This window comes from Salvia miltiorrhiza, chromosome 6, assembly GCF_028751815.1.
Source record: "Salvia miltiorrhiza cultivar Shanhuang (shh) chromosome 6, IMPLAD_Smil_shh, whole genome shotgun sequence".
Classification (NCBI taxonomy): Eukaryota; Viridiplantae; Streptophyta; class Magnoliopsida; order Lamiales; family Lamiaceae; genus Salvia; species Salvia miltiorrhiza.
The window spans coordinates 12,214,322-12,230,171 of record NC_080392.1 but is presented as its reverse complement, the minus strand read 5'-3'; the positions used below and the strand labels follow the sequence as shown (position 1 = coordinate 12,230,171).

Here is a 15,850-nt window from a genome sequence, read left to right as displayed (position 1 = left end):
TGTGGATTTATATTATTTTATGGGTGTTTGATATCATGGCTACTTAATCCTATATTGTGTTTGATATCCATAGGATTATGTTGGATTATGTTATCTAATACCAAAACTATTCTCATATAATTTTAAAAATACCATGTGTGTCCACCATTACTTGGGCATTTGCATCGATATGCGTGAGGAAGGCTAGCAGAATTTTTATCCAACTTCGCAGTATTAAAGTTATCCAAGGGGGAGGGGTGGATTATTAGTATGGGTTATTCCCACTAAATAGCATGGAGAAGTGAGATTAAGTAGGAGTTACCATATTAACTGCACATGATATCAAATATCACACTAATATATATTAATTTAATTTATCCTACCTATAAACACATATCAAACAGGCCCTAAATGTGGTACGTGGCTAGAAAAATTGAGGAGAATACAACGAGAATGTTTGTGTGAGTGTGAAATCTTAAAGAAAAAGACGTGGTAGAATATTTCCAATATGAATCGTTACAGCTAAAAAGCCTAAAATCGTTTGTCCTCGGCCACTTTAATTAAAAAATGAATTGGATGCTAAAATGGCTATTCAAAAACTATTCCATATGCTCACGCGTCGCAATTAAACCTGCAACTCAGATTATTACATTTAACCAAAAACAATCTAAAACCTTCTCTTAAACCCTAGCTGCGCCTCTCTCTCTCTCTCTCTCTATCCCCCCACACACAACACCTGCACGCGAAGAGCGCAATGGATATTGACGGAGATGGACAAGGGGAAGCTAGGCAAGTTCAAGTGCGCTTCGTAACGAAGCTACAACAGCCGTACAAAGTGCAGCAAGCTTCTATCTCCATACCTGCCAATCTCACTCGCTTCGGCCTGTCTGCACTCGTCAACAATCTCCTCCTTACAGGTGTTTATTTTCTTTGAGTGTGTATATGTTTGAATTCTTATGATTTGGTTAAATTGTCAGAGAAACTTAGTTAGTGGACCTCTTACTAGTATGTTTGGAATCGGATTGTATACTGAGATGTTGATTTGCTTGTTACTTTGATTGTGATTTAATTCATCAGTGAATGCGGATTGGACAACGGAGCCCTTTGATTTTCTTATTGATGGAGAGCTGGTTCGTATGTCACTTGAAGAGTTCCTTCTTGCCAAAGGCATTTCTGCTGTAAGTTCTACTTTTCTTTTTTTTGTCTTAATTACTTCAGAGGTACTTAGGGCTGACTGTTATACTGCCAATTTTGATATCTGAGTCATGGTGAGATATGATTTACAGTTAAGGAGTGAAAAGAGAGCGTGATAATTTATTTGGGGGGTTTGAGTTAACTGCTGAACTGGAACCTACTTATTGCATCAGACTGGACGTCCTCTCCTGTAATCAGAGTGTTTGTGTTATGTTTTGTTGTATAGATGAGTAACTTAGTTTACAATGGAACCACCAGAAATGTCCGCACTTGAAAGAAATATTTCTTTTGCTCAACTTTTGAGTTTTTGGACAATCACCCTTCACGATTTTGGTGGTATAGGATGGTATGGGCTGGTGTGGGCCGTACAAGTAAGAAGGCTAAAACATGTAACAAAAGTAAATGTATTGAGAAAAACTACTTTTCAAAAGCTGGACAAAAAAGGATGTTTTCTTATGAGTGCAGAAAATTTTATATTGCCTCTTTTCTTAATGGGAGGGTAATTTCTCCCATTAGACTGCATGATAAAATGTTATAAATTTCAATGTGTTGCTTATTTACTGATGATTTGTGATCTTTTTTATAGGAAAAAGTACTTGAAATTGAATACATTAAAGCTATAGCTCCTAGGAAACAAGAGGAGCCTTCTTTGCATGATGACTGGGTCAGTGCAGTTGACGGTTCTAGTGATGGGTATGCATCTAAGTCACACAAGAGTGTTCATACCATATTATAATTGCACTAACTGTACAGTGTACCCTTAACAAATGAAAATTATTTGTAACCAACTAACCATCCATCTTAACGAAGTGATATGATTTTGAGGATTGTACACATTTATACACATGAGAATTGATTCGACTTCTACTTTATCTGATAGGTACATTTTGACCGGATGTTATGATGGTTTTGGAAGGTAACTTAAAAAAATGCAAAATCTTCCTTTTATTATCTTTTCCATTCGGTTTTCCATTATTCCCTGATGCAGTATTATTTTGTCTATTGATTCTTAGAATATGGAAGGCTGGTGGAATTTGTACACATGTATTAGATGGACATTCTGGCCCCTTGACTTCTGTTTGTAATTTGATGCCCAAAGGTACGAAGGGGTTTTTATTTTTTCTTGTTTAAGATGAGATTTCTTTGTTGATACTCTGAGATGAGCTGTGAAATACTTTTAGTATTTATTTTCTTTTTCCTTTTTTACTTGTACAATATATCAGTACGGTACAGAAATTCTGGTTATGTATATGTTGTAAGTGCATTAGTTGAAGCCATTTTTGTCGGAGTAAAATTATAGTCTTTTGACAACAATTATGAAAAGTTACATTCAGTGCTGTATATAGGATCCTACTTCTTATCCCTAATATAATTTTGCTGTTCAATGCTCATCACGAACTGTATGTAAGTGGCGTAATTGAACTTCTGATGTAAAGCTCTGCAAAGCCATTTAAATGTTTTACAAATTTACTGTTAGGGCTTGAAATCACATGCTACACATAATCTCCTCCTTCCTGTGCCTCTTCTGATATTATACATCAGCAACACTTAGATTGGAAAACTAGTTCCCTAGGATATTGAGAGATTGTTTATGACAATATCTGGATGATTTATTTAGAACCATACCTATTTACTCTGTATATGATCATTGAAAAGGTTGTTTTCTCTATAGTTGATAGCATTGCTGATCAAGTTGTTGCTACTGGTTCGAAGGACAGGACGTTGAGGTTGTGGAAGGTATTCATTTTTTCTGCTAATCCGGCTCATTTATGCTATTTTCTATGCTTAATTGCTGACTATTTGTCTTGCTGAAAGTTTCGCGAAGAGGATCTGATTGATCAACCAAAGAAGATTAGATCAGTTAAGATATTGCGGGGTCATACTGGTGCTGTTCAAAGTATTGCAGCAATACCCTCCGGTGATATGGTATTTGTTTTTTGCTTTGTAGTTTCTTATTCATAATGATATAATGCTTCTAATGACGTTGGGGTCTTCTTATTTTCTCTTTAGGTGTGTTCTGGTTCTTGGGATTGTACTATCAACTTATGGAACACAAGTGCTACCGACACTGATGACTCAGTTTCAGTGAAAAAGAGGAAAAAGGGTGGTGAAGATGAGGAGGCTCTATCAGAGGTAGACCATTGTCTCCAACTCTCCATAATATAGAGCGTAAAAACTTACCAGCTTGAACAGTTGTTGTGGAAAAAGAGTCTATATGTTGTATGGATGAACTTATCTCCAGCTCATTAACTATCCTATCCTGCTGAGTTAGCTAATATTTGGATCAGGAAATAAGAATAACTAAAAAATGTGCAGTGATGGTGGTAGATCATGTTGTTGAATTATCCCACACCTCACTGCATATGACATAGTTTGTCATATTTCTGTACAGGGCGAAGCTTTCACAACACTAGTGGGACATACACAGTGTGTATCTTCTGTTGTCTGGCCACAACGTGAAACAATTTATTCAGGCTCTTGGGATCATTCTATCAGAAGATGGGATGTTGAGACAGGGAAAGACTCTTTCAACATGGTGAGTGAGACTTTATTATTTCCCACGTCCATTTGCCACTATTAGGTTGGTAATTATGTTGATAGTCTTAATAAAGAATGCTCATTCATAATTAGGTTCATTCTGAAGGCGTATATATTTTTCTTTCCTTTCTTTTCTATTGTAGCTAGCTTAGTATGGTTAATGGTGAATTTATTTTTTTTAATACTGTAAATCATGTTACTTGAGAACCTATATCGGCATCGCAAGATTTGCAAATATAGCATTCATTTATTTCTCATATCAGAGGGTCTGCTAACATGGGTTCTAACTTGAGTTCTGGAAGGATGACTTGGCATTTTGTAAATCCTAGGGGGGGTAAGTCGTGTTAACATTGGTGCGTTAACACGATAGAAACACATGTTAAGTCCAAATATGAATATAACACATTAAAGCACGACATGAACACAAGTTTTTGTGTTGACCTGACACAATAAAATAAAAAATAATATTTTCTAAATTAAACTTTATTTTAAAAATTATTATTATATGATATTACACAATATCACACAGTAACAGAATTATTAAACCCTCCAAGAATTATAAAATACATAAAAAAATAATTATAAAATTATAAATTAATATCATGTTGACATGATAACAACACGATAAGCCTAAACAGTAACCTATTAGTTTTGTGCCGTGCTCTCTAGTCATGTTAAAAATTTCCGTCCCTACTAAATCCTGTGTGGTTTGATATAAGCTTGAAAAAACCGTTTTTGAGTATACATGTGAATACTTCCATTTATGTGTCTTGTTTATCTATAGTTAAAAAGGTGTTCTGCTGGTAGAAAACTTTGTAAATATTTGATGCAATGGCTACAACCTTTTCAAATAAGATAATGCCTGCCAATGAATTCATTATTGTCAAGTGATTGATGGCATTTCTTTTTTTCTGCTGTTAGTCCTGTGGTAAGGCTATTAACTGTCTTAGTATTGGAGGTGAGAGTTCTGCCCTTATTGCTGCTGGTGGTTCTGATCCTGTTCTTCGAGTATGGGATCCTCGCAAACCAGGAACTTTGTCTCCTATATTCCAATTCTCATCACATAAGTCTTGGATATCTTCTTGCAAATGGCACAATAAGTCATGGTATCACTTAGTATCTGCATCATATGATGGAAAAGTGATGCTGTGGGATCTGAGAACTGCGGTATGTATTCACTTCAGTTCCTTCTATATCATGCTAGTATTTCACACTTCGATTCTGAATCATCTATCTTCTGCAGTGGCCATTGGCTGTGATAGAAACACACGGGGACAAGGTAGTTCCTCAAACCTTGGCTCCATATATGAATTTTGTTCTCATTTAAAGTAAATATGTAGTAGTTTCTAAATGGTATAATATCTATTCAGGTTCTGTGTGCTGATTGGTGGAAAGGTGATAGTGTGATTAGTGGTGGTGCTGACTCCAAGCTTTGCATTTCCTCCGGAGTATCAGTGCTGTAATCAGGTATTTCTTTGTCCATTTCTAAAGTGGACTGAAAACACAGTCTATGAGAGTTTAGATGAATAGTTTATATAGAGGCAACATTTTCGAGCTAAACTGAGCAAATTTATTTTTATCAGGCTTGCAAGCGTTCTCTTTGCATCCGGAGTAGTCTGAAGCATCTAATTCCTCTGAAATGGTATGGTATGGCTGCACCATACATGATGGTAAGCTGATCGCAGAGTTCTTGCTGGAAGCTGTGGTGCAAGTGGAAACTCTTACTCTCAGCGATCATGATGCCAGTTCAAATGGGTCGCACTTTAAGGAGTTTGCCTGATTACTGGCTCAAAAGGCGCGAGGTGTGTCATTGCTACTGAATGAGATAGCATTCTCTAATTAACTCGATGTAAGCTATTACTATTATTTCTGAAGACGATAGATTATTGAGCTTTTGATCACTCTAAATTTGCTCCTTCGCTGTTTAGAACGATTTTGAGTAGGAATACAACATAGGAGAGAAGCCTTGATATGATTATTATATTTTTGAATATACTAGCATCTTTACTTTCAGCTGGCTGCATTTTTGGAACATTGTGTAGCATATGGTTGACCTAACTCTAACGCATCATTTATTGCTCGTTTCGCATGCATTTTGAGTGCCTATATATTTGAATAGATATTATACAAGACTTTTCATTTGGTTTCTGCATTATTGTTACACGGTGATCAATTGATGGGGATTTGTAATAGAGATACAAGTAAAGTCGAATCTATAAGGGTTTGGGAACTAGAATTATATTATTTCTACTCTAATTAAACTAGAATTAGGAGGTGGGGGTTGTTTGAGATTGATAATATTAATTAACTAAAATATAATAAAATAAATGAACTTAATACGGCAGAAATAGAAATTGAGAGGAAAACTTAAATGAGAAAAATATCGAGCTCAAAAATAATTTGGATTATAGTGTGACTTATTGGAGTAACCAAAATATGACCGAGTGATTTAACTAGATGAAAACCAATTCTTACCCACAAAATTTATACGATGATTTGTTTAACCTATAGATCATATAACTCCGCACAATTAGTAAAATACTCCTTTCGTTCCTGAAATAAGTTCATCTTTTTTCCTTTTTGGGACGTCCCCCAAATAAGTTATTTCTTTCTTTTTATTTTTGGACAACTACCCCACCACTAATAATACTTTATTTATTCTTACTTTTCACTTTTCCACCACTTCCAATCCAATACTAATTATAACACTTTTTCACCTTTTCACATTTTCACCACTTCCAATATTAATTATAACATATTTTTTTCCACTATCAATACACTTTACCACTTTTCCTTAAAACTCGTGCCGTCCCCAAAGAGGAATTTATTTTGGGGACGGAGGGAGTACTAGTTAACATTAATGGCATTGTTGTCTTGGGGGTGCGACCGTGGAACCTCAAACTTAGCGTAGGGGTGCAATTAGTAACTACTATAATCTGTTGCAACATATATTCTACAAAAATTAGTCGATCTTTCATATATATAGGAAGAGTACGTCCGTCCACGAATTATTTTTATTTTTATTTTTTTCATTTTCGTCTGTCCACAAAATATCTTCCTAATTCATTTTTAGAAAGCCCTACTAATTATCACCCTACAAATTCTCACATATACACATTGTTATTAACGTATACACCATTTTTAAAAATAAATTTCATTAATTATCATTATTTTTATTTTTTAATTTATGAGACCCCTTCTCCATACACCACTTATTTTTCTCAAAACCTGTGTCCACTCTCTTTAGGAAGATGTTTCGTGGAGAATAGAGTATAGTATATCTATAACATCTTAATAATGCGGATGATATTCTATTCTTTCTATTGAGCTGGGCCCAATGAGAGCTCACAAAATCGATCTAGCCCATCGTGCATTGGTTGGGCCCAATTAGAGCTCACAAAATCGGCTTGGCTCAATGGGATGGTCCGACCCGTCCGAATTTAGGGCAGTTAGACTCAATAAAATAGGAAAAAAAAAAATCGTGCCTAAAACCTTGCTCAGTCCGCAGGGCTTAACCGGACGTTGGGGCTAAAAAGCCCGTGGTTTTCAGGCTTTTTGGCCCATCCTTCTTTTTTTAATTAATTATTTATTAAAAAATATTAAAAGATAAAATTAATCAAAATCAGAATCACTCATTAAGCTATTGATATTTCTACTTATAATTTAACGTACTTATTATCTTTCTATTTCAAACTCTATAGATACAAGATTTTCATCAACACAAGACTTGGGGGAAATCAAAGCATTCAAGTGCATAGCCAAAAATCTACAGAAATCTATAAGAAAATCAATCTAAAACTAAAACACTCAAAACACGATTGATTTCATAAGCGTTTCTACATGTAGAAATTTACATTAAAATATTTTCTTTTGTGTTTCTAAGCCATAATAATTGTAAATATATAAGCTTAGAATGAGAGAATCAATCTTTTATACTGTTAATATTTGCATGAGATCTCTCAACTTCGTTGGAAACCCGACTCAAACTTAACCCTCTAAGCTAGATTATAAGTTGAGAAGTTTGTAGTAAAGAAGCAAGTAAGGTGCAAAGTGTTCGCACTTTGAAAGCAAATGAATGTTTAGGTCACAACCTGTTAACCCATGCACTTCATTGTATCCGAATTTGGATTGGACTGCTTTTGTAAGTGTACTTGGCACTATAACATAAGGAATTTTGAAGTGAAAATGATTCACCTAATTGGATCAAGTCTATGGACGTATGAGGAGTTTCTCCAAACTATGTGTCATAGTGTTCTTTATTGTTTTTTTTTCATATTCAACTACTAATTACATTGACCAACATATCATACCATCAACATACTCAAAATCAAGCAAACTGAATCAATCAATAAGCTCTGCACTAAACTTGGCTAATCACATGACTCGACTAAATCTTGAAAGAAAATATTTCTAAGTATAAACGAGTAACAACCCAAGTCATTGAATGTCTTACTCACGTCAAGTACTAGATGTCAATAAGTTAACTTTTGATACTGATTGTTCTAAGTAGTTAAGTCAACCGACCTGAACTATACATTACCTTACTGGCTCAGAGTAACCTGAAGTTACCTAAGGTCAAGCTCCAGTATGTTGACGCCTAAGACTTAACGCATGAAAGTAATTGCAAAAGTTTTACATCAGGTGTATTCATACACCTAAGTATACTAGTACGAGACCATCGTAAGTAATACCCAATCTCATCCATTGATCATGTTTGTCCAATGGGTAATGATTGAGAGTTTTTGCATTTACTTAAAGTTTAAACAAATTATTAATGATAAGAAGGGTATAAGATTATTTTTTAAGTTAAATGTTAAAGAAAAAGTTATGCATACGGCTAAAAAAAATGTATAATTGTTGGTTCAGAGCGAGTAAATACTAGTGCATGGGGAACGAATACGCCATTTTTAAACTTTTGCATCACTTTAACCTATTAATGTAAGACTGATCAACTAACTAATACGCTAACTTTAAGGTGACTAGACCAACAAACTTGGGAGCTGACTTTGTTTAGGTATGTACTCGTGCTTAGAGTGTGATCAGTTAGCTAATTTACTGACATCTTGAAAGCTTATCAGTTGAACATATAATTGATGTTGTGCGGAAAGTGGTGATTAAGCTACTCATGTTATTTGAAAATCTTAACTTAATTAAGCAACTTGTAGATTAATTAGTATGGATCAATTGATGAGTTTTATCAGGTCAGTTGGAAAGTAGTGTGTTAAGTTATGACAATTTAATAATATGCAATTTAAAGGTATTGAAAGGTAAATAGCACACAATGTTTTACGTTGTTCACAGAAATCCTCCTAAGTCCACAAACATGATAAATAAATGAATCCACTTAACCTTAAGATTCTTTAGAGTTGCAAGTCAGCTGATTGGTGATCTTAAATTGATCCACGAGTTAACTAGCAGTGACCAAATTCTATTTTGGTTTCAGACTGCTAACACTTTATACTTACTTGCGTCTACTTTTTACAACAAACCCAACATCTTGGGTAAGGTAGGGTGTAGAAGGTGATTCCAGTTTGAGTAATCTATTACAATTAATTACAGTATCTGGAGATTAGATTACTCTGTTCAAGGTTTAGGATGATCTTGAAGAACGCCCAAAAAGTTGTGGGAAACAACTATAGGGTTCAAGTGATAACATGTATAAGAGCTTGAAACAACATTGACTTTCCCTTTTGGTTACTTGCACTGCTAGAGATTTTGAAGGTTGAGAGTTTATAAGCTTGAGAGTTTAAGTTCGTAGCGTTTCCGGTAGGTAACCAGTGTGAGTCTTCAGGTATTTATAGGTTCATGAATATTTCGCTGTAAAGAACATCTTCAAAAATTCAAATCTTTGAGTATTGAAATTCTTCCCGTTTGACTCATGGTACATCTCTTTCAGCACCTATAACATTGTACACCGACACTCTGAAATGTTGTACTTGATCTGCATTTTCAGAAGATTTTGCAGATACGCTTGATTTGTCTCTGCTAAAACTCGGCTTGGTCTTAAGTTGACTCTATGAAAGTTCAGCACATGTCAGCTTGACTCCGCATTTCTTCAGTATACCTTGGTAGCTGATCAACTGATATTTTTTAGCTGATGTGGGAGACTGTCTTCGTCCTTAGCTTTAAGTCTTCACTTGATCTTCCATCGTCAGATGATCTTAATCTGAAAATATTTCTATTAGCTGATTTATGATCACTGGACTTTTTCTTCATACACTATCAGTAAAGTCGATCTACTGATCCTTCAGCTGAAACCTATAAACATATGAGACACGCTCCCTAACAGGAGAGTTCCAGTCTACAAGTTATATCAGCATGCCATCATCATTAGAGGCTTTGGTATCTAATCAAAACATAGAAATTTTCTCAACAATATTAATGTTGATCACAAACATAATGTTGAACAAAATTATGTATAAAGTGAATTTATAAGGTATGCACTTTTAACATAATATCCCCATCAAATTTGAAAAAAAAAAGAAGTGGGATCTGCATGCATGAAATGCATCTGGATCGTCCAAAATTCCACTATCAATGGTCAAGATTGGGCACTATATACTCCCTCCTTCCTACAATCATAGGCCACAAGGGCTGTGCACGAATATTAAGAAATAAATAATTTATAATAAAATAAGAGAGTGCGAATAATTCTTTTTGATGATACATTTGTCCAAAAAGTGAGAGAGGGAGAGAGAGAGAAATGAAAAGGGAGATAATTATTTGTGAGCCACAATAACATATGACAAATAATAAGTTATGTGAGGATATTTATTATGTATTGACTTTCTATTTTAGGAAGTAGCCTATTAAAATAGGACATCTAAATAAGGAAATGTGGCCTATTAGTGTGCGAGAGGGTGTACTACTTAAGGCGTGTGTACTATTAGATCTCATCGCCCCCTCTCCCCCCCACACATATATAATCGTAAAGAAAAGATCATATAATATCTAATCATTAAGTAGTGTTTAGTATCTAACCTCATATGTTGATCTTGTTTATCCAATGATTGAGATTTTTTCATTTTTAAGCTTTAAATGTATTTTTAATGGTAAGAAGGGTATAAACGTTTATTTTAATACAAATGTTAACACACAGTTGAACAGAATATACATACTCGCATATATGCATAAGTAAATTAAAAAAAAACATAAACCAAACCATATTTGCTACTTTTCTAATAAAGTGAAGAAAAACGCCGATAGTAGTGTTGAGGTAATTTCGCTTGAAATCATGGAGGTTATGGCAATTTTTAGCGGCTTATTTGTTTAGATTTTGAGTGAAAACGAGGGAGAGAAGGGAAAAAAGAAATATACGACAATGAGATACATGCATATATTAAAGCAGAATATTATATACAGTTAAACAAAAATCCTCATGAATTAACCAAGATCTATACATTTATAGATATATTTATATAATCAAACAACATCTTGCATGCTATTAAACAAAAATATGCATTGAACAAAAATATATTTAAAGTAAATTTATTGGATATACAATTTTATGGTAACACCACCATCAAATGTTTAAAAAAAGAAACGAGAAAACAGTGAGATCCGCATGAAATGCAGCACACACTTTTTTTGGGCACGAGTTTTAAGAATGTTAGTTGAGTGTGTTGTGAGTGAAAAAAGAGGTCTACATTATTTATAACGTTGTGAGTGAAGAAAGAAGCTCATAGTTAATATTTGTTGTAGGTGTCCTTTGATCTAGTTAAAAGCTTGTATGCCAAATTTATCAATTGAGATGATTAGATGGTTGATCCAGAAACATGGATTCAGTTTAATGAAACTAAGTAGAAACTGAGAATGCGCTCATAATTACTATTCCCTCAATATACATGCAATTATGATTTACTTATTTTTGATCAGTTTATTATATGAGAAAGGAAATGATTAACTCAGATGAGAATAATATGAATGCTTGTTTAGATGGTGCTTCTCTCGATGTTCGTTCCCGATCCGGTCCAGGCCGATCCTCAATATTTTTTCAATATGAGTTGGTCCGTTTTTATAAATTTTTTGGTCTTCGGTCCGAGCAGGTAGGTTCGGGTCGGACCCGATGCTCACCTCTAAAGTAATGCAAGATTTATGACATAGTAATAAAGCGATGGTAAAAGTGTTGTATATTTTAACACAATTTGCAACAAATCATTTATGTAACAATATTTTGCCTCACTTTAAATATGATGCTACAAGCGTCATGAAATTTCATGTCGTCTTAACTATAATGTCACAAAATTCTGTTGCAAATTATGATGCATCGTTTTAACTAACATCACATCAAATATCATAAATGAATATGTGTCACTAAAATTAATAATGAACGCGTCACAAATTTTATTTGATAATCATTATAGCAAAGCACAAAGATCATATATATTGTGTGATGGAGATGAAGCTGTTTGTGCATTCATGGAAAAACATGGTCGTTTATTGAAGTTGGAAGCAAATATGTGATTTCATTATTTATTTTCAATAATTCTTATGGGCTTTTTTCATTAAGTATTTAGTTTATAGTTCAAGACTTGTGGGCTTGGCCTTTTATTTTTGACTATAAGTATGAGTTTTACGTATGATGCTAGACAGAAAAGTTTATGAATGAAAATCTAGGGTTTTCCCTATTCTCTGCGTGACGCTACGCTGCATCAGTTTGGTATCACGAGACAGGTCGACGCTCCTTGCTGCTATGCCGCCCCGCCGAGCCCCTGCTGGTCCCAACCATGTTGCACATGATGTTGCTCATCTCAACCATCGTATGGACACTTTCCAACAACAGATGAATGGGATTCAACAATCCATCACGCAGCTTCTCACCACTAGAACTCGTGGTCCTCGTGACTCTGAGTCCGAAGATGAGGAAGATTCCTCTGACAATCCTTTCGACAATCCTTTCGCCCCTGTTGACCGTCACCCCGCTGTGGCACCACGTTGGGATGGAGGATTTCGAATTGACCTGCCCGAATTCCATGGAAACATGGACCCAGATGGTTTTCTCGATTGGCTTGCCGCGGTTGAGGAAACTTTGGCTTATGCTGCTGTCCCGGTTGATCGTCGTGTTTCCCTTGTTGCTACCCGACTTCGTGGTCGCGCTGCCGCCTGGTGGCAACAACTCAAGTTGCTCCGACACCGCCAAGGTAAAACTCACATCGGCTCCTGGGAAAAATTCACGAAATACTTGCGTGCTGAATACTTGCCATTCAACTATTCTCGCACGCTCTATCAGAAACTTCAAAATTTACGACAAGGTTCTCGCTCTATTGATACTTATACAGAGGAGTTTTATCAATTGCTCGCGCGAGTGGATATCAATGAGACTCCAGAGCAACTAGTTTCTCGGTTTATTGGTGGCTTACGACTGCAATTTCAAGATACACTTAATATGTTCACTCCTGTTTCAGTCTCTGATGCGCATCAACGTGCACTTCTTTTAGAACAGCAACTCACGCGACGCCCAACCGCCTCTTTTCTTCGTGGTGAGCGCCCTACTCCCACCGCAACTGCACCCACTACTCGCCCTGGCGCACCACTGCCTCCATCTACTACATCGCGTCCTGGTGCGTGTTTTAATTGTGGAGAAAGAGGCCACCATCAAGCTGCATGTCCCCGTCGGACACGTGGACTATTTCTAGAGGACTCACCCATCGACCAACATCAACACACCGATGGAGGCGCTGATTATTCATCTCCCCCTATTTATGATGATGACCCGCCCACTGATCCACCTCAAGAATTCTTATCTGCTGATACAGGGCCTTCTTTAGTGCTTCAACGCACTTATTTGCAACCTAAAGTTGATGTTCTTGATGCTAACAGACATTCTATTTTTGAATCAGCATGCACAATCAATGGGAAAGTGTGTCGCCTCATCATCGACTCAGGCTCTTGTGAAAACGTTATAGCTGCTGACGTGCTTAGCAAACTCTCTATCACACCTGAAGCGCATCCCCGCCCTTATAATCTTGCTTGGCTACAATGTGGCAATAATGTCTCGATTACCCAGCGCGCCCTCATTCAGTTTTCTATTGGTGCAACCTATGTGGACTCGGCATGGTGTGATGTCGTTCTTATGGATGCTTGTCACATCTTATTAGGCCGGCCTTGGCAGTATGACCGAGAGATTCTTTATGACGGTCGCCGTAACACGTACATCTTTATCTTTGCAGGCACCAAGTTTGTATTATTGCCATTTGTTCCTCTAACACCAACCGAGTCCTCTGACAAGCGCATCACGCTTTTATCTCGTATCGCTTTCTTCCGTGAGGCGATCACGGCACCGATCATCTTCTTACTTATACCACGTGAGGTATCACCATCTTCACCTATTCATCCTGATATTGATGCTTTATTAGTTGAGTTTGCAGATGTATTTCCAGCTGAATTACCTCATGGATTGCCACCACTTCGCGACATACAACATCAAATTGATCTCATCCCTGGAGCTCCTCTTCCCAATCGCCCACATTATCGTATGAGCCCAACTGAACATGAGGAATTACGACGTCAGGTCGAGGAGTTACTCAATAAAGGTCTCATCCGTCCGAGTATAAGCCCGTGCGCTGTACCTGCTTTGCTTACTCCCAAGAAATCTGGAGAATGGCGTATGTGTGTGGATAGTCGAGCCATCAATAAAATCACAATTCGGTATAGTTTTCCCATTCCCCGACTTGATGATTTATTGGATCAATTGTGTGGTGCTGTGGTTTTTAGCAAGCTTGACTTGCGTAGTGGGTACCATCAAATCCGTCTTCGTCCCGATGATGAATGGAAGTCTGCTTTTAAGACGCGCGAAGGACTTTTTGAGTGGCTCGTTATCCCTTTTGGCCTGTCCGATGCACCGAGCACCTTCATGCGTGTGATGAACCAAACCCTTCGGCCCCTTATTGGCACTTGTGTCGTCGTTTATTTCGATGATATTCTTGTCTATAGCGCCTCAGTCGAAACTCATATCACACATTTACGAGCTGTTTTCACCATTTTGCGAGCTGAACAATTTTATGCAGCCCCTAACAAGTGCTCTTTTCTTACTGAATCTGTGGTTTTCTTGGGCTATCGTATCTCCTCTACTGGTATTCAAGTAGATGAATCCAAAGTGGCCGCAATTCGAGAGTGGCCTACACCAACCTCTCTCACAGAAATTCGAAGTTTTCACGGCCTCGCGTCATTCTATCGGCGTTTTATTCAACACTTCAGCGCCATCATGGCCCCAATTACTGATCTTATGAATGCCAAAACTTTCCACTGGTCACCGGCTGCGGCAACGGCTTTCGACCGCATCAAGTCCAAATTAACCACGACTCCTCTTCTCATTCTTCCAGATTTTTCAACACCTTTTGAGCTTCATTGTGACGCCTAAAAAATCGCTATTGGTGTTGTCTTGAGCCAAGGTGGACGACCTGTTGCCTTCTACAGTGAGAAATTGGCTGGTGCTCGCCTTCGTTACAACACGTATGATATTGAATTTTATGCCATTGTTCGTGCTATTCAGAATTGGCGTCATTATTTGTTCCAGAAAGAATTCATTCTTTTTTCCGATCATGAAGCTCTCAAGCATCTCTCTACTCAGTCGTCCTTATCCCATCGTCATGCTAAATGGTCTGCTTTTCTCCAGCAGTTCACTTTTGTTGTTCGCCATGTTACTGGCACATCAAACCGCCGCATATGCCTTCTCTCCGACATGCGCACTTCTGTGCAAGGCTTTGATGACTTTCGTGATTTATATGCCACTGATGCATTTTTTGGTCGTATTCTTGCTGATACTATTTCTGGTGTTGATCGTCGTTTTCTCTTGCAAGATGGCTTTTTATTCAAAGGTTTGGCTCTATGTATACCAGCAAGTAGTTTGCGGGCAAAACTCATTCAGGAACTTCACTCAGCAGGACATGTTGGCTGCGATCGCACCACCGCTCTTGTGCTCCAACGTTATTTTTGGCCGACAACCCGTCGAGAAGTGGCTCGCTTTGTTGCTCGTTGTCGCACTTGTCAGATTTCCAAGGGCACCGCGACAAATGCCGGTTTATATCGTCCACTTCCTGTTCCGTCTACTCCTTGGGTAGCATTGAGCATGGATTTTGTCTTGGGACTACCTCGCACTCAACGTGGTTTTGATTCTGTGTTCGTGGTTGTCGATCGTTTC

General features: G+C 37.1%; 1 protein-coding gene across 2 annotated transcripts; it reads left to right on the top strand.

Annotated features, from left to right (window-relative positions):
• The first annotated feature begins 536 nt into the window (after positions 1-536).
• LOC130988712 (ribosome biogenesis protein WDR12 homolog) lies at positions 537-5,724 on the top strand. Of its 2 annotated transcripts, XM_057912640.1 has the most exons (13): positions 537-896; positions 1,057-1,157; positions 1,760-1,866; positions 2,054-2,089; positions 2,187-2,272; positions 2,846-2,910; positions 2,989-3,099; positions 3,184-3,306; positions 3,566-3,709; positions 4,633-4,878; positions 4,955-4,990; positions 5,082-5,178; positions 5,295-5,724. In XM_057912640.1, exons 1-12 carry the CDS (start codon positions 734-736, stop codon positions 5,172-5,174), a joined length of 1,311 nt encoding a protein of 436 aa, XP_057768623.1. In that variant the 5' UTR covers positions 537-733; the 3' UTR covers positions 5,175-5,178; positions 5,295-5,724. The 2 variants fall into 2 exon arrangements, with proteins under 2 accessions (XP_057768623.1, XP_057768622.1); XM_057912639.1 differs by lacking the exon at positions 2,054-2,089 and having other exon boundaries at positions 584-896; positions 1,760-1,889; positions 2,162-2,272.
• Positions 5,725-15,850: the final 10,126 nt, after the last annotated feature.